At 41.9% G+C, this 24,520-nt stretch overlaps 1 protein-coding gene across 6 annotated transcripts in view; it reads right to left on the bottom strand.

The window, feature by feature from the left end:
* TGFBR3 (transforming growth factor beta receptor 3) overlaps nt 1-24,520 on the bottom strand; it is a 197,995-nt gene that overhangs the window by 159,185 nt on the left and 14,290 nt on the right. For all 6 annotated transcript variants that reach the window (XM_078072769.1, XM_078072770.1, XM_078072771.1 and 3 more), the window contains one exon: nt 14,444-14,615. In XM_078072769.1, the coding sequence (XP_077928895.1) occupies nt 14,444-14,531 (88 nt within the window). In that variant the 5' untranslated portion in view covers nt 14,532-14,615. The remainder of the gene's footprint in view (nt 1-14,443; nt 14,616-24,520) is intronic.

The following is a 24,520-nucleotide window of genomic DNA, read 5'->3' as shown; positions in this document are numbered from 1 at the left end:
TATCATGAAACAGCCTAGCACAGGCCTCTGAAATTTTTCATTAGAATTCTTTTCTCCTGAATCATGTTAATAAAGTACAACTTGGCCTGGGATTTGTACGTAACTACTGACTCACAGGCTGCCCGAGCCCAGAAGGATGGGGAAAAAACACTGAGGTCTGTCAGTAGGAGGCAGGGCCAGACCCAGGGGCTGAAAGATTTCTGGAGGGGTGTTTTCAAACAGTGCTATATACTGCTTAGAAAACAGCTCCCTTAATAATACTCGATTGGCTCTGAGATGTCTGAAATACTCTTCTCTACTTTCATCTTCAACTGACTGCATTGCTCCAAGAGTCACCGGCACCGGCACTTGGCCCAGAAAGCCTCAAATCTCTCTCATCTTTAAGGGACAGGGACTTCCATTACCTTCCTAAGATTCATCTGGCCGAGCTAATTCTAGGTACTATTATTTTATAAGATATGTCAAATGTAGCAAAATACGAAATGCAAGCCTATTTTCCCCCTTCATTCATACAGTATATCCTGAACTTAAATTGGCATGCACTTGATTTCAGATTGAGATTTTTTGAACACCATTTTCCAAATGCAGTAGCAATTTGCCGCCCTAGGCCAGCCAAACAGAGGAAATGAGGAATCTGATTTGTTTTATTTTTTGGGGGGTGGGGGAAGGGTGGGGTACTACTTAAGGCCTGATCTTGGTGCCTTTGAACGTTTAACACTAAAACCTGAATTATTTCATAACAAACTAGAGCACCCTTTCCTCTCCCTAAGAAGAGGCCCTTGGGAAGTATTTATTTGGTTAATGAATTTTAAGTAATTGTGTTTCTCTCACAAAACAAAAAACAAACAAAACTTCTAGAAGATGCTCTTTGAGTTCCCTAGCTCGGCAAGGTCCATAAGAGCTCCATCAGCCAAGAGCCTGGAGCAGTAAACTGGGAATTTAGGGAACAATGTGGCCACAAGCACTTCTCCAAAAAAGAAAAACAACTCCCCTCTTGGCCCAACTCCAAAAGGCAACTGAGCTGGATAAGGTCCAGGTTAATCTCTGAACAGCCTCTCTGCCAACTTTCTCCTACAGGCATTAGGTTTTTCAGCATGGGCTTTGCAAATAATCTAAAACAATTAATTAGTGCTTTTGAATTCACCCCGTACCATTAATGAACCACTGCCAGACAGCCTTTGATGGTGTATTTCCAGAGCTAATTAAACGTGGCAAAACAGAGGACACAGACTTGCTGGGCATTCGAGAGGGCCAGGCTGGGACCTGGCCAGTGACAGTGAAGCCATCCTTGCAGACGATCCTGGGGTGACAAATGTGGCGGGGGGGGAGGTGCCGCTGCTAGGGTCAGGCCCTCAGGGTCCCTCACAATATGCCAGACAGTGCTCTCAAATTATATAATCATCAGGGTATTGAAGTTCAGACAATTCATTCATTGTAAAGACTTTTTTTTGTTCTAATGAGTGAAAATTCTTAATTTGATACTGAAAAGTTTGGTACTGCTTCTAGTCCATACTTCCACACCTCCACCCCCTGCCAAAGACTTGTTTTCAAATTAAAAAAAAAAAAAAAAAACTACAATAGTTTTAAACACTAAATACTAATATAAATCTCACCCCCAAATTCCCTTCTCTCAATCACAGAGTCCACTCCCATAACCTCTATCATGCGGGAAATCTTTCCATTTTTTTCACTATCTAATGCCACACAGAATTCCAGGCTGCTCCACATGCATGGCCAGCAAAATAAACACATTTTTGGGAGGCCCAGAAAAAAGCTAGCAGGGGGCCCAGAGTAAAAATGTTGTTGCATTCCTCTGGATTTTTCTGGTCCAATTTCAAAAACAGAACGACCACCGCCGGGGGCTTGCGGCGAGCTCCGGAGCTGTACAACCTTGCCCTCCTCCACCATGACATTGATGAGGTCTGAGAAAGCAAATCAGAAAACCTTACAAACCAGTGGCAAAATAAAGTTATTTTAAAAGACCACTTTTCAGGCACAGAGGTTAAATCTTCTCTGTGTCTTATCCCAGTTTTTAATATATATGGCGTCAGCTCCTTAACTCTTAAATCTCACAGAATCTACTGCTAAAGTAGTAGCTGCTCAACAAAAATCCCTAGACTCTCTGGCCAAAGTTGTTCTTGACAATAAGAAAGTAACTGATTATCGTTTAGCTGAACAAGGAGGTGTCTCTGCTGCGGCCAACTCCACTCGCTGCACCTGGATTAACACTTTTGTGAAAGGTGAAACTCAGCTACAAGAAATCACTGGACGGGGGTGTCTAGCTGGCTCAGCTGGTAGAGCATGTGACTCTTGGCCTCGAGGTTGGGAGTTCGAACCCCCAGCTGGGGTAGAGTTTACTTTAAAAAAAAAAAAAAATCACTGGACAAGCCACTTGGCTTAAGAAAGTGACTCCTTCAATGGGGTCTTTCTTTGACTTATTTGATTTTGATTGGTTTGGGTCCTGGGGACCACGGCTCCAAGGTACACTCCAGACACTGGGAATTACCTGGTTTCTAAGAATCGTGATAATCGCCCTAGTGTGTTACATTCTCTCAAACACTTTAAATGCATGTTCATAGCCACTAACCACCAAGCAAATTATCTCCCAGAAAGTGAGAAAGGAAATGGAGAAAATGACCAACTTAAGGAACATGAACCTGAAGCTGTGACCTGTGAATGAATACCACACAAAAGGTCAGCAGAATCTGTGAGAGCTTCAGAGTGTAGTTGGGAGAGGTGCTAGTGCTGTCAATTTTGATCATATTTCTCAGGCTGAGAGTGATCATAGGGGGAGGAAGGGATTGTTAAAAACAAGGTAACAGGCTCAAATGGAGTTATGTATGCTAAGCCCCACATCACCAAACTGACTGAATCACAGTTTCAGCTCTCCCAGAAATAGAACATTAAACTAGTCAATGAGGAATTACCTGGAGAGCACTACTGACGTAATATGCCTGACAGACCCCTGCCATCCCCTGAAGAAGTGACCTTGCTACAACCAATCCACCTTTTACCGCTACAAACTTCCTTGTCCCGCTCTCCCCTGTCATTTTGTATAGCTCCTTGGAGCTCTTTTCTGTCTGCTAAATGGGATGCTGCCCAATTCATGAATCATTGAATAAAGGCAGTAAGATCTTTAAAATTAAGTAGTAAATAAATATGGTATCAAGGTGCTTAATAAGTATCAATAACAACTTGGGAAATTTTTTTACTCCTGAAAAATGTTAATTTTTTAAAGTTCTAGCTTGGAGTCTGATAATAGGAATTAAATAGGAATCAGTGAGGAAGCCAGAGTTTAAAACTAAAATAGCAGCAGCAGAAATGAGGTGGTACCATCCTTCATCACCTAGAGTCTCCTGAGCCTAGCTGCCCGTACCAATGTCCCCAGGCTCACTGAATCAACACAAGTTTCCTGCCTTGGTCTACTAAGTCACAAGGCAAGAAATGGGAAAAGACAAAAGAGGTACATGAAAGGGAAAACCGGGGGAAAACTGCTTCTTTAATAACTATGATGATTATGTTGAAGTGTAGCCCCAGCTAATAAAGATGCACCTGGTTTCTACGCGTGCACCACACTTACGGCTGCAGGGCTCAAGGTTCAAGGTCTCTGAGGAACTCACTCCCTCAAACCAATTTCCTCTCCAGCACATGAATCCCTCGGACCCAAATGAGTTTACTGAAAGGTTTTCAAGATAGCTATTTCAAAAGCAAGCCAAAACCAAACTCCCATTTACAACAGTAAGAATTTTCTAGAAGGTGTTTGCAGGTTCTGTGTTACAATTAGAGCACTGAGAAAACAGATGATCTATGCGTTCAAATGAGATCTGCAGACCAGCAGCATCGACATTATATGGACCTGTTAAAAAATGTATAGTCTGTGACACATCAAGAACTACTAAAACAGGGGTGCCTGGGTGGCTCAGTCTGCCTTCGGCTCGGGTCGTGATCCAGGATCCTGGGACTGAGCCCCGGATCGGATGGGGCTCCCTGCTTGGTGGGGAGCCTGCTTCGCCCTCTGCCTGCCACTCCCTCTGCTTGTGCGCTCTCTCTCTTTCTCTCTGTCAAATAAATAAATAAAATATTAAAAAAAAAAAAACAAAAAGAAGGAGTAGTAGAAGTAGTAAGCAGGCCAGGTGGCTGCTAGAGTGGAGACTTAGAGCTAACTGGGGGCAGGTGTGGGGTTGCATATAGCCTTGCAATTTTTACCCAGAGTGAGACAGAGGCACTAGAGGGTTTGAGCTGCAGAATGATATGATCTGAAGGATGTTTTAACAGGATCCCTGTGACTGCTATGTTGAGAATGGACTGTTGGGCAAAGGTGCATTTGGGGATACTGGTTGATGGCTATTGTGATAATTGAGCAAAATGATGGTGGCCAGGATCAGATTTTAGAAGGGAAGGCCCTTGGCTGTGATATGCTTATGAAATCAAGAATGATTTTGTGATTTTCATGTGTTCCTTTAGGGGAAGAAAGAATTAAGACTTCTATCTCCTATCAGTGGAACACTAGGCCATTAATGTTAGTAAAGATAATCACTTCTACATACCAGTGAAAGCTGTATCTTAAAATAAACCATCTAAAAATCTCTTTGCCCTATGAATGACTGTTCTTGAATAATCATAGTCTTAAAAGCCTGGACCCTCTCTTCCTAATTTACTTACTCTCCTCATTGCCAAGTCTCATTCTTTTCATTCCCTCGGTGGTCTTTTTTTCAGGATTATGGATTTTGAGGGTCTTACCAAACTTTTTGCAATAACGCTTCTCATAACAAAGCCAGTGTTTCAGAGAAGTAGAGTTGTGTCCATCTTTATATAGTAAATAAATGTGTTGTGTGTAAACTCATTTTTATAAATTAAACTACATATTAAGTTTGAGGTTGATACGGCAGGTTTTTTCTCTGAAGAAAATAATCACTTTAAAATATGTTTTATAATACGGATATTCACAGTGGTTTTGCCTGAGAGCGGGGTATACCCACCTTGCTTTTGGAGTTGGAATTTATAAACAGACAAACATTAGGCTAAATCTAAATCTTAATGTGCATACAAATCATCTGAGGACCTTGTTAACATACAGAATCTGTTTTAGTATTTCTTTTTTTTGAAGATTTCGTTTTTTTATTTGAGAGAGAAAAAGTGAGAGAGCATGAGTGGAGAAGGAGAGCTCATGCGCTCTCTCTCTGTGTCAAATAAATAAATAAAATCTTTAAAAAAAAAAAAAAAAGAGGGCACCTGAGTGGCTCAGTCAGTTAAGTCAGTCTGCCGTCAGTTCAGGTCATGATCCCAGAGTCCCAGGACTGAGTCCCACATCGGGCTTCCTGCTCAGCGGGAAGCCTGCTTCTCCATCTGCCTGCAACTCCCCCTGCTTGTGTTCTCTCTCTCTCTCTCTCAAATAAATAAAGAAAACCTTTTAAAAAAATAAATTAAAAAATATTTTTAATAAAGAAAGAAAAGGGGAAATGATCAACGGTGCTCTCCTCTAAATCAAAAGAAAGGGGCAAGTGGGAGCCAAGCGGCCCGGTGCTTCAGCTCGCGGCATCCAAACAGCAATGCGGACGCGCACACGCGCATCCCGCTGGAAACGCTTGCAGAGCCAAGTGCTGCAGCAGCTCGGGGCTGTCACTGACGGAAACAAGGGCGCAACTCTGGAAGCTGGTGTTCTGCTCTCCCCGGAGGTCAGTGCTCCCCAAGCATCCTCCCCGATGGGGCAGAAGCGTAGGGAGGAATGGAGGTGTTACTCCTGAGGGTTCTGGTCTATCGTCTAGACTAGGACTAAGTTATTCAGGCATATGAGGACAAAGGGAAGCAACACAAAGAACTTCAAGCAGTTAACACGGGAAATTTTTCCTTTTGCCGTAACTACAACTTATCACTATATAGTTCCCTTCACTGGCAACAGAGAGAATAACTTAAAAAAAAAAAATCAATTTTTCCTTTGAAGGCATTAAGATTTTCCACATTCCACTCTAGGTTTTGGTTTTTGGGGGTTTTGTTTTGTTTTGTTTTGTTTAAAATTGCTATGAGTTGGCAGGATAGGGCAGGAGAATAGCTAGGCCTCAGTCCCCAGAGCACCTGCCTGCCTAGTCTTTGGAAGGAACATTCTGAGAGCAAGTGCATTTTTAAGCCCTCTAGAATTCTGCATGATTTACAGTGTCCTCTCAGAGAACAAAAATATGACTATATTGGACTTCAAAATAAATCTTTTTTAGGACACTCTGGCAAAGAATTGTTTTAAAAAAAAAAAAATGTAAGTCAGCCAGGAGCTCACATGGATGCAGTGCAGTCCGGGCCAACCTTCCAAGAGGGGCGAGCACTTTGATGCCCCGATTCCTGTGTCCAGGGCTGTCTGATAGAGGGCCTCACGTTGGAACCCTTCCCGGAACACTCCCTGCTCCTACAACACTTCCAAAACCAGCACTGGGGGCACGGAGCTCTATCAGTGATTCAAGGTAGCCCCAGAGTATGAGGCATTAGTTATCAAAGCAACAAGCTGAGAAAGCCTCATTTCCTATATCCACAATGTGTGAAAGCATAAGCTTTGAGCAGTCTAACAGCTGTGCGGGCACATACAGCTAGCTCTGTGCTGGTGGAAATGTTGATCAGTGTTTATAAAACAGACCATCACTGGTGCCCTAAAATAACCCAGATAAATCAGGAATCCAAAAAGCAGCGTGGCAAAGATACAGTCTAGGATAAGGATGCAAAGGAGAGAGAAAACTGGCATCTGTTCACTTGTCTGACATCAAATCTACATACAATCTTACTCATGTTCTTGGTGAACATCTTGCTTATGCTATGCACAGCTGATTACCCAACTATCTGCTAGGAAACTGCCTTTGCAAATAAAAAAAAAAAAAAGCTGTATTAGACATCATATCCTATTCCACTCCCTCCGCCAAACCCCCAACACACACCCAAGTCCATGCAGGGCAAGGGACTCTTTGAGAAACAAACTCATTTTTTTCTTTTTCTTTTTTTTTAAGATTTTATTTATTTATTTGACAGAGAGAGAGATAGCGAGAGCAGGAACACAAGCAGGGGGAGTGGGAGAGGGAGAAGCAGACTTCCCGCTGAGCAGGGAGCCCGATGCAGGGCTCGATCCCAGGACCCTGGGATCATGACCTGAGCCAAAGGCAGCCGCTTAACCGACTGAGCCACCCAGGCGCCCCAAACTCATTTTTTTCTTGACGACTGCTACATGTCCCAGCTTGGTGTGTGTGTGTGAGCACATGCATGTTGGCTTACTGTTTCTATGCAAAAACACAGAGCAGGGAGGGACCCCATCATGCTTGTGTGTGCATGGTCTCCCCCCAAAAAACACAACATTAAATTCAGGTCACTCTAGCCACTCTAGGTCTTTGAATACAGTTCTTTACTCTTTAAGATAAATAGAAAGTTGGCACCGTGGTGAAAGCACATACAGCTAGCTCTGTGCTGGTGGAAATGTTGATCAGTGTTTATAAAACAGACCATTGCTGGTGCCCTAAAATAACCCAAATAAATCAGGGATCCAAAAAGCAGCGTGGCAATGACACAGTCTAGGATGAGGATGCAAAGGAGAGAACCTGGCGTATGTTCACTTGTCTGACATCAAATCTGTGTACAGTCTTACTCATGTTCTTGGTGAACATCTTGCTTACACGGCACAGCTGGTTACCCAGATGGCATTGCAACTGACACCTCCTCCCTATGTATCCAAGAGAGCAATTAAATACAAAGGTGGTTGGGGCCCCTGGGTGGCTCAGTCGTTAGGCGTCTGCCTTCGGCTCGGGTCATGATCCCAGGGTCCTGGGATCGAGCCCCACATCGGGCTCCCTGCTCCGCGGGAAGCCTGCTTCTCCCTCTCCCACTCCCCCGGCTTGTGTTCCCTCTCTCGCTGTGTCTCTCTCTGTCAAATAAATAAATAAAATCTTTAAAAAAAAAAAAAAATACAAAGGTGGTTACAGTAACAACCTAAAAACAATAGTAATCACAGGCCAAATCAACTAGCTGGACCCAGAGACTCAGTATTGGCAAGAGAAGGCCTTGGCTGGATGTGCTTTGAATCTTCGAGTCTGTCCCTCCTCTAGTCTTGACGTTCCCCAGTGGCAGTCCCCCCATGGCACTCTCCCCGCCTTCCTGCCATTATGAAACACAGCCTCCGATCACTCAGTAGGCAGAGGAGAAAACTATGGAAGAACCACCTCGGCAGTCCCCCGGCCATTAATGGCCAGTCCAGGGGAAAGAGTGCCAGTTCCTTTCGGGCAGCGTGATAGGAAGAGCATGAACCCCTTGGCCAGCTACTTCATGTATGGCCGGATATAAACGACCACTTTAACTTTCATTGGAATTGATTTGTCTCTCATGATATATTACATTTTTCTTCTCTAAGCCTCAGTCCCCTCTAGCATGTTAATAGTAGCAGGAGTGGTGACAGCAATAGTAATTACAAACACAGTGATAATGACAGTCACCGACCTTCCCAGCTTTCCGTGAGGATCACATGAACTGACAGGTGTAAAGTGCCCAGCACAGTACCTGCCTAGCAGTTTCAGGAGGTACTAAGGGAAGCCCCGCAGCAAAAAGACCCTAAGACTTGTCGGTACGGTCTGTCTGCAGAAGGCTGCTGGATTCTGATTTGACAGAGAGTTGAATCATCTTTCTAAATTACTTTCTCTGAGTCCCATTACCCCCATTCTGGAAACGATGAAAACAGTACCTGCCTACCCCCAAGGGGACTGCTATGAGAATCAAATGAAATAGTAGGTATAAGAGCATTTGGAAACTATAGATATAAAAGAACATTCCCATTAGTTTAGCCTCCCCCCAAGGCTGCCAGTCTGTCCCATGCCAAACCAAGTATTAACCAGCCGATAGCTCTGCTTGTCATCCCATGGGCACAGAGTTCAGAGCTTTCTTAGCAAGAAAATAGCTCCAACGAAAAGTATCTCTATTTTCCTGTGGACTATACCTGGAACTCCAGGTACACTCGGGAAAGATGAAAAGAAATGTGTTTGCTCAATAGAAATGTGTGTGCAGGTTGTGGGCAAGCCTCCAAAAAGATGCACGTAGGCACAGAATGGCAACAAGGGAATGAGGCAAACGGCCATCCCACCAACACCCCACCAGCATTGAGGCCAGCAGGGTGCCTGCAGACTTCACCTCAGCAGTGCCCCTTGGACCTGGCACAAGAGACCAGCGGACTGCAGGCAAGCCTGTCCCTTCCAACCAAATCGATCTCCTTGAATTCTCTGCGTGTGCCTCTTTTTTCTCAAAATGAAGGCTCCTGGAAACACAGCCTTACCTAACTCTGGCAGGCCTCAGAGACAGAAGTTAGTATTTTTTAAAGATGTATTGACAGGGGCACCTGGATGGCTCAGTCGTTAAGCATCTGCCTTCGGCTCAGGTCATGATCCCAGGGTCCTGGGATCGAGCCCTGCGTCGGGCTCCCTACTCCGCGGGAAGCCTGCTTCTCCCTCTCCCACTCCCCCTGCTTGTGTTCCCTCTCTCATTGTCTCTCTCTCTGTCAAATAAATAAATAAAATCTTTAAAAAAAAAAAACAAAAAAGATGTATTGCCAAACAATTTTTAAAGTGAAAACTTAGTGAGCCTTAAGCCCACAGGAGCATTTATGTTTTAAATTTCCCACTTTTCTTAGATAGATTACAGGATTTTTTTTTAAGACTTTATTGATTTATTTCAAAAGACAGAGAGAGAGAGAGAGAGCACAGCAGGAGGGTGGGAGAGGGAGAGAGATAATCTTAAGCAGGCCCCACGCCCAGCATGGAGCCCCACAAAGGGCTTGATTACATGACCTGAGTGAAAATCAAGAATCGGATGCTCAACCGACTGAGCCACCCAGGCACCCATGAGATTACAGGATTTAAGACAAGGTGCTAAAAACCTAAGATAATTTCGAACCAGGAGGCATTATGGTCTTTACACAGCTCTTGTTCACCAACAGCAGGGCCTTCCCTACCCACACGCTGCACAATAACCCAGGAAAAAGAGAGGGGAGAACAAGTAGGGGTTTTATTAAAGCAACCTCTAACCCTGGGATGCAGCTTGCTGGCCCCTGCCTCCTTCACCCTTAACCACAAATGGAGAAGGAAAGGCTTTCACTAAAGACCCAGCCAAATCCATGGGGCTAGAACAGGCGTACTGTCCTAACTCGAGTTAATTTTATGTGCTGTGCTGTCCTTTGCCCTCCCTGGCTACATATCTAAAGGAGGCCTTTTATATAGCCTTCACTCCTTCTGCTACCAAGAACCCTACAAAAGAGCTTCACAGTCATGTCAGTGAAGTAAGAATGCAAATAAAGAAGACCCATTACTTGAGGGTCCTTCCATTCTGATGACTTATATATGTCTCTTCTAAGGTGAAAGGAGTTTAATCTGGTTCCAGAATGACTTACTGGTGACTACTCAGTCAAGTGAAGGGCTTCAATCATTCCACAATGAGGGTCTCCTACACAGAGGCTCCAGTGGAGTGATGGATGGGCTGGACTCTAGAGCCAAACTGCCTGAGTTCAAGTCCCAGCTCTGTCTCTTATTAGTTATGGGACTTTATACAAATATTAACCAAACAGAGTCGGTTTCCTTGTGTGTAAAATGCAAATTATGATAATACTAACACCCACCTCATAGGGTTGTCTTATAAAAACAAAACAAGCTAGCTGGCAGAGAGCAAGCCCTTGATAAATTGTTGGTCAATATGCCAAGCAGTGTTGTCTTTGAAGCTAAAGAAGCCATATTCTCAGCCTCATTTTTTGAGGCCACAGTTCAGATTCTAGGATTAAATAGTATATGCCTTAGGCTACATGGGAACGGAAGAAAAATCCAAACCTCAAAATGAAATCCACAAGTCTCGTTCTGCTCTTTAAGGCCCTCCGCAACCTACACCCATCCTTCCTTCCAAACAGACCTCCTGGCCTATTCCTTTACCAATTCTCCAGGTCATCTACCCTTTAAAAACATATCAAGCACCTATGTGCCATATACTGTGCTAGGCATTGTTCCACATCTGGTCAACCAGCCTTTGCCTTTCTAGATGGCCTTCACTTAGCTAGCCTTCAAAACAGAGCTCAAGATCAAGCACATCCACAAAGCCCTCCATAGCTACTCCAACCACCAGGGCTTCCCCTTCTGACCTCTCTGAGGTCTTCTGGCTTCTATTTGGTATTTACCATATATTGATTATTTTGTTATATGGTTAAATTTTATATGCCTAACTAAAGCACAAGTGATTCAAAGGAAGGGATGAATCTTACATTTCTTTGTATAACCCTGACTGACTAGTACTGTGCTTTGCACTTAGAGGGACTCAGCAAATTAGTGATTTACTTGTGGTTTCAAGATGACACAGCACACAGCAAAAACATTATCATTCATTTTAAACATGCTTCTGATCAATACTCCCTTCATAGTGTAGAGACTTAAAGGCTCAATCATCAGATGTAGGCTAAGTAGGGGCGCCTGGGTGGCTCAGTCGTTAAGCATCTGCCTTTGGCTCGGGTCATGATCCCAGAGTCCTGGGATTGAGTCCTACATCAGGCTCCCTGCTTAGCAGGGAGCCTGCTTCTCCCTCTCACACTCCCTCTGCTTGTGTTCCCTCTCTTGCTGTGTCTCTCTCTCTGTCAAATAAATAAATAAAATCTTTAAAAAAAAAAAAAAGACCTAGACTTAGTAGGTTCATGGTTAAATCTGCCACTTACCAGCTGTGTGACCTTGAAGAAGTTACTTAACCTGTCTGTATTCAGTTTCTTCATTTATAAACTGGGGATAAACAAAGTACCTACACTTCCTAGGAGAGTTATAAGGATGAAGTGAGGTAATACATATAAAGCACTTTCAACAGGACCTGGCACACAGTAATTAACTAATTACTCTATAAAAATTCATTATTATTATTATTACTACTATTTTCCTGAAGTTCAACTCATCCGGAATGCCCCAAAAGGCATTTTGTAAAGTATGCTGAGCCTATACAAAAAGCTACTGGATTCAGTATATACAAAATATTTCTCCCTTCTTATTTCGCCAATAAGTTTTTCAAAAAGGCATCTCTTGGGCACCTGGGTGGCTCAGTTGGTTAAGTGTCCAATTATGGATCTCATCTCAGGTCTTGATCTCAGGGTCATGAGTTCAAGCCCCACATTGGGCTCCACAATGAGCATGGAGCCTACTTTAAAAAAAAAAAAAAGGCATCTCAAATGCTGTTCACATAGATGTATTCAGTTTGTGAAAATATACTGAGCTACACATTTTCATGTGTATGTTTCTCTCTGCAAACTGTATTTCAATAAAAATTTAGCATTAAAAAAAAGGCATCTCTACCTCTACCATTAATCATTTCCCTCAGGTTGCTACAAAATTGGTAATTCTACTGTACCTTCAATTTTACCATAATTCTCAGCAAAATTTTGAGTATGTATACAACTCAAAAAAATATTTTACCCATGGCTTGAAAGGGCAAGGAAGGTCTTAACCAAAACTGAGTCACTATCTAATACATCAAGGCTATACAGAGCCATCAAATTCACCACTTTCCCATGAAGTGCCTTCTTCAGTTATGTTTTTTAGTCTGTCCCAGGCATCAGCGAAAGCAGAAAATTCGGCCTCAAACCCACCAAGTATGGTAATACCTCTTGTCATCAAAATAGCACATTTTCCATCAAGCCATTTCTCTTTCTCTCTCTCTTTTTTTTGCTACAACTTTTCAGTGAGTTTTTTAAAAAGATTTTATTTATTTATTTGACAGAGAAAGAGATATCACAAGTAGGCAGAGAGGTAGACAGACGGAGAGGGAGAAGCAGGCTCCCCGCTGAGCAGAGAGCCCAATGCGGGGCTTGATCCCAGGACCCTGAGCTGAAGGCGGACGCTTAACTGACTGAGCCACCCAGGCATCCTTTTTCAATGAGATTTTAATTAAGATCAGTTTTAATGCACAGGCTAAGAGACAAATAACTCTTCAATCATGAGACAAAACGAAACTGCTGACAGAGAGTGGGCAGTTCAAAGTCACACTGTCATTTAAAAACAAAACAAAGAAACTACCAACTTTCTCTCAAGATATTTGCTGCTGTGCAACCTCATAAACCAAGTTCTGCAAACTGACTTGCACTCACCCTGTGCACCTACAAATGACTCCTGGTCTGAGTTTACTGCAGCCTTCACCACTTCTTTTTTTTTTTTTTAATATTTTATTTATTTATTTGAGAGAGAGCGAGAGAGAGCCTGAGCTGGGGGAGAGGCAGATGGAGAGGGAGAGGCAGACGCCCGGTTGAGCAGGGAGCCTGATGTAGGACTCAATCCCAGGACCCTGGGATTATGACCTAAGCCGAAGGCAGACGCTTAACCGACTGAGCCACCCAGGCATCCCAGCCTTCACCACTTCTTACTGGCTTCTTCAGTACAGCACAGAGGTGAAGACCACAGATGTAAAACCTGGCTCCTCCACTTTCCAGCCACATGACAGTGTGCACATCACCTCCTCTCATCATTTGTCAAATGGGAAAAATAAGCCTACCTACCTCAGAGCTGTGACTAAGTGAGCTCACGAAATAAGAATATCCTTATTCATTGTTAGATTCTGTAATTGTTTAGCCCAGTGCTGGGTTGTGGTGCACACTCAATAAATGGCAATTATTATCATCACTATTGTCTCATTTGTATGTGAATTCAATAGCCAAAACCAAGAGGTTAATCATTTTTCAAGTCAATGTGTTTCTTGTTGAGACCAGCCAGTTTACAGAACTGGTCCAACAAATTCTTTCATGTAGCTCATTATATAACAGACATAAAGCAAATTACCACAAAATAGAGCAAATTAAGCTTCCAAATTTGTTAAGTATCCCTGACTGGGAATGCTAAGATGATGCTGTGGGGGATCTGATACTCCTACTTAAGTAACAATGATCCCACCAAGTCTTTCGCTTCTTATCTCCAATCCCATACTCTGGTGGCCTCCAGGAAGCACAGCTCTGTACTTTTTATAAAATTACACATTAAAATACCTAAATAGGCAAAATTAACACTTCCTAAGCATCCTATGCCAGGAGTGTCACCTCTCAGTAGATCTATTTATTTTATGATAAAAAACAAAAAAAGCTTTCTTGAAATTCTTATTTAGGACAAGAAAATAAATGTAATCTATGCATGGAGCAAAATTAAGTGGGATGACACATCAGCATTATTCGCTCTCTACCCATCTCAACACTGAGGTTTAGTCAGACATCTTTGTCACTGACTCTAGAATGTCCAGCACCAGTCTAGTGAAATACAACCTAGGCAAACTACTATGTAATTTGTCGTCAAATATTTTAGGTCCCTGAAAAACATAAATACTCACAATACTCAGAATTTGCATTAAACCTCACATTTTCGAAATTCTTCCAAACAAGAGACTGAAGAAAAATATATCTGAAAGAATATAATGAACGTGAAATCTATATTCAGCAACTTACCTGTAGTGGCCACGCAGGAACTCATCAGTGCAAACAAGGCCATCACATAGTGAGAAGGCATTTTTATTTCTCCAAAAGTGTGCCCCATTCAGTCACCTCAGCTTCAGACTGTAGACAGTGTTGGCAAATCAGAAGTAGCCTTAAAAGTCCTTCTTTCCAATTTTCAAATCGCCTGTAAAAATAAACATATTTCAAGAAGAAAACTTAATGCAGAAACTGCTTTTCAAAAATACACATTGAAGTGAAATGAAGAATTTCTAAAAAGTGTAAGGTTTATTTATCTTACAAGATGCCTAGACAGCACTCCAGTAAGCTGATGTGGGGGTGCTAATTACCCAATAAAGATTTTTAAAGCAAATACTTTTGTAAAGAAATGCTTAGTTTTAACACTTTAAATCTTTGGTTTTATATAAAATTTTTAGGAATACAGAAGAAAATCAAGATGCACCTATAATAGGACATTACCAGTTACGTTGTGGCACTAAAGTAATCAATGACGCTTGACACATGAACTTCCTCGTGTCAACAAGGAAACACAACTCTGATCAGAGACTCAGTCTAATGTTATAATGACAGAGTCATCCCAAGGATCAAATTAAAATACATTTAGAATCAATGTGAAAAATAAAGAACCATGAAAAGGAAAGCTCTCTTTTCAACTGTTTGCCAACATTTTAACAGGAGACAAGTCTTCCCTGTCTCTCAACCCCATCTGAGACTCTGGTTACTGGATCAGAGGATCCAGAGCTACTTTCTAACCTTATGCTATCCAGAGCCTTGAATGACAAGTTTTAATGGTGATTTGTTTAACTTGAATATCCCTCCTATGGTCTTAAAGATTACTTCATTTAGACACCCCGAACATATTTTCCAGCCCTATATCCCTGAGCCTGGCACAACCCACAGAAATTGTTCAATTCAACAAGCATTTATTGAGCACCTACTATGTTCCAGGCACTGTGTAAGGGCATGATTCCTTCTTATCAGGAACTGAAGGTATCTAGCAACTGGCTAAGAGCACAAAGACCCTGTCTCATCTATGTGCTGAACAAGGCAAGATCATGGAGTTTCCAGGAACCATCTCAAATAGCTGGGAACTGCAGCCTTGGTACCTGCACCCAGGAAACACTATCTACAGAACCAGCTTGCTACCTTCAGAGACAAAGCCAGTTTGGGTACTTGTAAATGCAGTGCAAAAATATAAAAAACAATGGCAAAATAAGTTTCTTTTTTTTTTATTTAAGATTTCATTTATTTATTTGACAGAGAGAAAGAAAGAGCACAAGCAGCAGGGAGCGGCAGGCAGAGGGAGAAGCGGGCTCCCCACTAAGCAAGGAGCCTGATGCGGGACTTGATCCCAGGACCCTGGGATCATATGACCTGAGCCGAAGGCAGATGCTTAACCGACTGAGCCACCCAGGCGTCCCGCAAAATGAGTTTTTAATTAAATGGTCTTAGTTCACTGCATCAAGTGTTAAGGAAAAGATATTTAAAATGCCTCTTTTCAGGGGCACCTGGGTGACTCAGTCATTAAGTGTCTGCCTTCGGCTCAGGTCATGATCCTGGGGTCCTGGGATCGAGCCCCGCATTGGGCTCCCTGCTCTGCAGGAAGCCTGCTTCTCCCTCTCCCACTCCCCCTGCTTGTGTTCCCTCTCTCGCTGTGTCTCTCTCTGTCAAATAAATAAATAAAAAGCTTTAAAAAAAATAAAAATAAATAAATAAAATAAAATGCCTCTTTTCACGGGGTGCCTTGGGTGGCTCAGTCTATTAAATGTCCGACTCTTGATTTCAGCTCAGGTCGTGATCTCAGGGTTGTGACACGGAGCCCTGTGTTGGGCTCCACGCTGGGCATGGAGCCTGCTTAAGATTCTCTCTCTCCCTTTCCCTCTGCCCTGACCCCCCTCCCTCTCTAAAAAAATTTTTTTTTTAAATTGCCTGTAACGAGGGAAAGAGGATGACTGGGGGGCAGTGGTAGGAGCACAGGAGCCTTTTCACTGATTCCCATTTGAGTTTTCTACCATTGGGGTTTTGCAAGTATTACCTATCCAGAAATAACAATAAAGTTCTAACATCCAAAAGAATTTTTTACATATGCCTTGAAACTAAATTATTACATGTGCAGGAGGTACTGTTGTTCAATCTTGATGCACGATAGTGATTAAAAGCCTAGTATGAACAGAAATGGATTACGATGGCAGTTAAAAGCCTGCCTAGGTATGAATCCACTCTGCCACCTACCAAATGGGTTATGCTGGGCGGATTATTCTGCATGCGTGAACCCATCAAATGGGCCATTGTGATTACATTAGCATGCACACGTGCGTGCGTGCGTGCGTGCGTGTGTGTAAAGCTTAGAACAGTGGGGAACACATAATAAGCAATCAATAAATGTTACGTGTCCATTCCTTTTGAGGTATATTTATACCAATGAAGTGGAAAAATTAGGATGTTTATTTATGTAATCCTTAGCTACTATAAAATCAGTTCAATCTTTTGTTTACTGAAAAATGAATACTTCAACAGACACAAAAAGGAGGTAAGCTAAAGAGTGGAATCACTCAAAGAACAAAATTACCAGTCAAGTAGAGGCACAAGTCATTAGTGACACAATGGTCTTGTCTCAAAAACTGCCTAAGTAGATAATTTTGGAAAGCATGAAACTGACTTCAATCACCCCTTTAAGTCCAACACTGCTGTCACTGTAATTCCACATCATCTCAAATGAAATGGAAGTCTCCTCTGTGAACTTAAAAAGTCAACGACAGCAGGGCGCCTGGGTGCCTCAGCCGGTCAGCTCAGGTCATGATCTCAGGGTTGTGAGATGGAGCCCCGCATCAGGCTGCATGAAAGATTCTCTCTCTCCCTCTCCCTCCCCATCTGCCCCTTCTCCCACTCATGCTCTCGCTCTCTCTCTCTCTAATAAATAGTCTTAAAAAAAAAAAAAAGTCAATGACAGCAAAGATAATTTGACCCTATTTTTTCCCTCCAAAAAATTAAATTTCCTGAATGGATTGATAAGGAAAACTCTCTCCAAAAGAATATGCTATTTCAGCAAATGCTAAGAGCAATTTTCATAAAGCAAAACCCTGTAAGGAGATCTCAGAAGAAGATGGCTTCCCAGAGGATTTTTATGGAGCACATAAACTATAACCCACACGAGGCTTGCGGGAATATTTAATGAGCTTATGTCCCCCCCTGGCCGCAGCTGCAGAGGGTCTGTGGGACTGTGAGCATTAATCCAGGGGCTTAACCCAGGTCTGAATGAACCTGTGGAAAGAAAGGCAAAAGCTTCTATTAAAAATATAGACTGCAAATTGCTGACAAGAATATTGGGCAATTATTAAAATGCAGCAATTACAGATATAACAGAGCCAAGCTAAACAGTTTGATGCCCAAAGGCAAACCACAGCAAGTTTATACCGGATCTTAAAACATCTCCGAGGAAGTCCAAGACAAGTTGAAACTACACACTGCTGCTTCTAACAAAGAGGGAGCTTTTCTTCTTTTAGCTTAAAAGTCCCTCCGTAATGTAACTTGTTCAAAAAGAAAATAAACTGCAAAGAGTTTTTGTCTAATCTTCTCAATGTGGTGACAGGATCCTAAGGCGGAGGAGAATAAAAAGGGAAGTATGTCATTCCCATTCTGTGGAACTCCAATATTGGCTAAGACTTGTACACATCAGCACCTTAACGTACAGCCTAGGGATCAGTTCCCCAACTAGAAGAATGCTGGATGATCGAGGCTCCCAGAAAGTTGTAGATCGGAAATACAAACTCCTGTTTTGTTCTGTAAGGTTATATCATGCTCAATTTGCAAAGAGCAGGGACTCCCCACCCTGGGTTTCTAAACTCACTGAATATCTTTGGTCTTTATAAACTAAATGCTTCCTTGAGAAATATAAATGAAGTACTCTGTGATCTTGAAAGAACAATTTGGGGTTCACTGTGCAACAGTCATTTTGTCCACATTGCAAAGCAATGTGTTCCGTTCAAAGGGTACCAGTACTTTTAGTGTCTACAAATGAGCAAAAAAAATTTCTGAGAGCTTAATGGACATAAAATATACACACACACACGCACACACACACAAATGTGATACTAATTCTTCTAATTTCAGAGCTCCTCTGTGTCTATTTCTGAGGCCATTAAACGGAGTGTGCTGCCCCACATTCTCTAGTGATCCAATAGTATGCACAGGTAAAGAGGGGGATTAGCTGAAAAACCCCTCCCCAAATGAAAACCATCATGGGTTAAACCAATGTTCAAAAGGAACTGGTTGGGAACAGTATTCCCTGGGTTGATCCGGATGTTTTTTTAAAAAGGCATAACTTTCTCTATCTTAGAGGAAAAACGTGGTAAAATGATGTCTGGCAATAGGCTAAAAGCCAGCAAGAGAAATTACTAACTTCCCCTTACATGTCTAACACAGATGGCTATATACATGAGATTATTTAAGATCAGAATTTACAATGAACTTGGAGTGTATCAATTTCTCAATTAAAGGAATTGGCATGCTAGAGATAAGTAACAGCTTTTAAAGCTGGAAGAGATCAACATGATTTCATTGATGAAGAGGAACCCAAACTCCAAGCCCAGCACTTGCCCAGGGTAATACGGCAATGCTAAGACTAGAAACCAGGTCTTCCCATGACAGGCTCTACCTCCTAGATCCAGATCTGTCACCACAAACAAGGAACAATTTTCTCCTCTCAATTCTCAATCTCTGATAACAGAACAGTTTTTCCAAGAGAGAGAGAAGCCTGCCAGAGCTGCCATCAGACAATGGGACCTGCATGTTGACATATACCCTCTACACAAATCATTACTGATCACAATCCGTGACTTGACTTCAGGACTCTAAGTGGCAACTCTAACAAATAAAGAATCCTTGATAATGCTGTAGGACTCCAAGTTCTCTGAAAATGCAAAGGGCAAGATGAAGCACAAACCTGTATACGGTCATATCTTAACACTAAGACTATTTAGGAAAATATTCAACAAATTTGAAGGTCTTCAAGACAGAGATATATTGAGTGGAATAAAAAAAAAAAATTACCATTCCCTAAACTCAAATGGTAAATAACACCTGAGTTTCTGGTACCTTAAACATGAAATTATTTTTTAGCAGATCATTAAAATGTCTCTGGTCTGACACGTAAGTGAATTTTTGAGAGAGAAATATACTGTTAAGTCTGAAAACAGTTAAATAAAAGCCGGTAGAGGAATTGTTCTGATGGTTATTCAACATGTTATTCAGGGGATTTAAGAAAAGAGGCAGGATGGATGACATCAATATCTAGCTTGGCAGCCTGTAAAAAGGGGTATACAGGATGTAGAAGAGATACTGCTGTTTGTCTAATGACATTTGGATGCCCTTTGAGACCCGTACACAGAAAAAGCAAAGCCACCTTACTGAATCACAACAGCAACTCTCAGATTTCTACTATAAAGAGAAACGGATAATTCCAAATCCCCATTTTCAGACAGATTTGGCAAAAAGGGAAAAGTCCTGGGTTTGGAGAAGAAATCTCTGGAATCCAGTCACCTGGGTGGCGTAGTCAGTGAAGCATCGACTCTTGGTCCTGATCTCAGAGTCATGAGATTGAGCTCCACGTCAAGCTCCACACTCAGCATGGAGTCTGCTTAAGTTTCTCTCTCCCTCCCCGCACCTCACTCTCTTTAAAATGAATAAACCTTTTTTTAAAAAATAAAAGTAAAAATAAAAAAATTTTTAAAAAATCTTTGGAATCGCATTCAAACACAACATTTAACAAATATTTACTACTATAAACCAGGCACTGTTGAAGATGCCAAGGATATAGCAGTGAAAAAAGGAGCCAAAAATCTTGCCCTCATGGAGCTTATATTCCGGATAGAAGTAAAACCATTTGTTACATTAGGCAAGATATTTAATTTCCTGAGCTTCATGTCTTCCTTCAGCAAGTCTTTAGTTATTGCTTACTCCATGCCAGGCAATGGGAATATAATGGCCAAGCAAAGAGATATGTTCTTTGTCCTCAGGGGTTGGTGGGATAAACCAACCAATATTCACAAATTTGTAATTAGACACTATGATAAGAGAGCTAAAGAAAAAGTACCCACAAACTGAAGGATAAGTGGAGGGTGAGGGATGACATTACAGGTAGAGGAACTATTACAGGTCCCTGATGCTGGAGGGAGCAAGGCTGAAAATCCAAAAGGGAAAGGAGAGGAATAAGGCTCAAGAAAGGGTTTAAGCAGGTAAGTGGTGGGATCTACTGGGTTAAGATTTCCCCAGGACAGGGGCACCTGGCTAGCTCATTTGGTAGAGCTGCGACTCTTGATCTTAGGATCATGAGTTCAAGCCCCATGTTGGGCATAGAATTTACTTAAAAATATATATATATATTTTCCTGGTATAGGCCCTATGGAAAACAGTATGGAGAGTCCTCAAAAAATTAAAAATAGAACTACCATATGATCTAGCAACTCCACTTCTGGGTATATATCCAAAGGAAATGAAATCACTATGCTGAAGAGATACCTGTACCCCTATGTTCCAGCCAAGACCTGGAAACAACCCAAGCATCCAACAAAAGATGAATGGATAAAGAAAATGCAGTACATATGCACAATGGAATACTATTTGGCCACACACACACACACACACACACAGAGGAAATCCTGCATTTGCAACAACATAGATGGACCTCATGGGCATTATGCTAAGTGAAATAAGTCAAACAGAGAAAGACAAATAGTGTATGAGCTCACTTGTATGTAGAATCTAAGCCAAACTCATAGAAACAGAACAGGGGCACCTGGGTGGCTCAGTCGGTTAAGAATATGACTCTTGATCTCAGCTCAGGTCTTGATCTCAGGGTCTTGAGTTCAAACCCCACATTGGGCTCCATGCTGGGTGTGGAGTCAACTTAAAAAAAAAAAGAAAGAAAGAAAGAAAGAAAAGAAACACAGAACAGAGAACAGATTGGTGGTTGCCAGAGGTAAGGGGTAGGGGAAGTGGGGGAAGGTGGTCAAAAGGTACAAACATCAGTTATAAGATAAATTAAGTCCTGGGAATATAATATACAACATGATGACAACATGTTAACAATACTGTATGGTATATTTGAAAGTTGCTAAGAGAGTAAATCTTAAAAGTTTTCATCACAAGAAAAGAAATTTGTAACTAAGTGTGGTGATGGACATTAAGTAAACTTATACTGTGGTGATCATTTTACTATATATACATATATATCGTTATGTTTTACACCTTAAACTTATACAATGCTTTGTGTCAATTATATCTCAATATAACTAGAAAAAAATAAAAATTAAAAATAAATAAAGATTTCCTTGAGTAACCTATAGAGAACAGACTGAAGGGAGCCCAGAGTGCATGGAAGATCCATTGAGACTCTTAAAGCAGAGGAGCGCCTGTCTGGCTCAGTAGAGAGAACTTGGTAGAACTTGTGACTCTTGATCCTGGGGTTGTAAGTTTGAGCCCACACTGGGTATAAAGATTATTTAAAAATAAAATCTTTAATTAAAAAAAAAGACTCTTATAGCAGATCAGACAAGAGGTTTAGATCAGAATGGAGCCCCGGTTTCTTCTTCTTCTTTTTTTAAGATTTTATTTATTTATTTGAGAGAGAGAGAGAGAAAGCACATGTGTACACATGAGCAGGGGGGAGGGGCAGATGGAGAAGCAAGCTCCTGATGAGCAGGGAGCCCCAGGATCCTGGATCCCAGGACCCTGAGATCATGACCTGAGCCGAAATCAAGAGTCAGACGCTTAACCAACTGAGCCACCCAGGTGCCCCAACCCCATTTCTTCATTTTTAAGATGAAACTAACCCTACTTACACCACAGGGTCATTCCAAGAATCAAATGAGATTATACATGTAACAGCAGAGAGCTATCATTATTTGTCACAGTTGACTATCTCTACCAAGGAGAATGATCCTGAGGCCTAAGATTCATTTAAAATCCCACCATTCTGTGGCTGCCAGGGGCAGGAAAAAAAAGAATTACTTTTGAACTACCTTACATATGGGAAGGAATTCCACATGAAGATTCAATGGGAAGGGAGGCAGGAGGTGCAGAGGTTATAAGATGTGCAGAGAAGATGGACTCTACTCTCCCCGGCACCTCCAGGGCCCGGCCCACCCTCACTCTTGACTGAGAGTGTGACCAACACATCTCTGGCCCCAGCATCCTTAGTTTCTTTGGGGCTCACCTTCAGTCAGTCCTTAAAAGCCCCTCTGTCTATCCCGAGCACAGCAGACCTCATTGCCCAAGCTAAATACAGCAGAAAGGGGAGGGTGGGCATGGATACATTTTGCATTGTTGTGAAAGACCACGTTTTGTTCAAGTTCACAAACTAGGATTTTTCACCCACCCTTGCAATATTCCAAGAACCACCTTTCACATTTAATATTTTTGCATCCAAAGACTTCTGTTGCTTGTAATTTTAAGCTAAAATTAACAGAGAACTGTGTGCTTGGGGATTCCAAACCTGGCCTAACCAGACATGTTCACTTTGGACAGCCTCTACCACCCCCTTATCTGTAAGATGTTAATGACATTCTGATTGTAATATATGAGCTAGAATATGGGCACGGTACCTAAAACAATATCAGGCCCACACAGTACATTCAGAAAACAAAAATAGTCATTGAGGTTTTTTACAGTTAAAATACCCCTAGACTTTCAAAAAACCAAGCAAATTACTAGTAGCAAAATAATATAGTTTATATCAAATCTTTATTAATTTGGGGATTAGACTTCATTGTCTAGAATTAAAAAAAAAAAAAAACCTACATTACCAAAAAACAATGACTCCAAACTCAATACAAGATAGGAGTCCTAAAGATAGTCATAAGATTGCAAAGCTGTTCTGAATAAAGCTACTGTCTCAACAACTCTGGTATAAGTTACAGGGATCTGGCTGCATGGGCCCTCCTTGACTCTACCTTATGATTCCCAAATTAGCTTCAGGGGTTTAGCCAGAAGCTGAGGAACTCAGCCTGGCACGGCCACCAACCAAGCTGCCTGGAGTGAGGAATCAGCTATCACCAAAAGGGCTTATTAAATCACGGAAGCCGCAATTATTCCAGCAAAAGTCAGCACATCTGAATATCCTCAGTACACCAGTCATCATCCTTTAGGCCCTAGCAAGCAAGCACTAAGCCATTAAAAAAACTTTGCAGAAGCTACATCTATTAGACCTCCATTAGACTATTTTGCACAATATACAGTAATTTACTAAAATATTTTAGTCACATGATTATTTATATTCACAGGGATTCTGCAAATATATGAATTCAGAATAAACACTTCAGCAGTAGACTATTCTATTCTGCTAATTGCAATTAAGCACTTACTTTTTTCTTCCTCTCACTGACTTCCAATATAACATTCTATCTCGTAAATGGGGATAATCCTTCAATAGATAACATTTCAATTATTTAACTGATATTATTTGGTAAAAAGAGGGCTCAGCAGCCAAGGCATGTGAAACATTAAGAATTAAAACCCTTCGGGGCCCCTGGTGGCTCAGTCCGTTAAGCATCTGCCTTCGGCTCAGGTAATGATCCCAGGGTCCTGGGATCAAGCTCTGCATCGGGTCCCTGCTTGGCGGGGAGCCTGCTTCTCCCTCTCCCACTCCTCCTGCTTGTGTTCCTGGTCTCTCTCTCTCTCTCTCTCTCAAATAAATAAACAAAATCTTTTAAAGAGAAAAAAAAGAATTAAAACCCTTCAGTGGTCACCTACTGCTGTCAAAGATAAAAACCAAAACCCTGCCCATGACTGCTGGATGTTGACTACTTAGTCTGACCTCATCCTCTGCAAGCTCCAGCCACACCTGCCTCAATTCTGTCCCACAAAAGGGCTAAGCCCTTGCTTCCAGAAGCAGTACTCCAACTGTGCTGGAACTCAAGGACCTTCCATAGTCTCCCTAACACAGCCGCTTACCAATATCTTCAGGTCTCAACTCTGTGTATAAGCACTACTTCTTTAAGGAAGCCTCCTATTCCCTCAGAAGAAGTTAAACTTGGACATGGAATGTAGTGCAAGTCAACTCTGCAGGTAAATGTT

Source organism: Halichoerus grypus, chromosome 5, assembly GCF_964656455.1.
Source record: "Halichoerus grypus chromosome 5, mHalGry1.hap1.1, whole genome shotgun sequence".
Lineage (NCBI taxonomy): Eukaryota > Metazoa > Chordata > Mammalia > Carnivora > Phocidae > Halichoerus > Halichoerus grypus.
The sequence above is the reverse complement of the archived record's forward strand: the minus strand, read 5'-3'. Positions and strand labels throughout refer to the sequence as shown.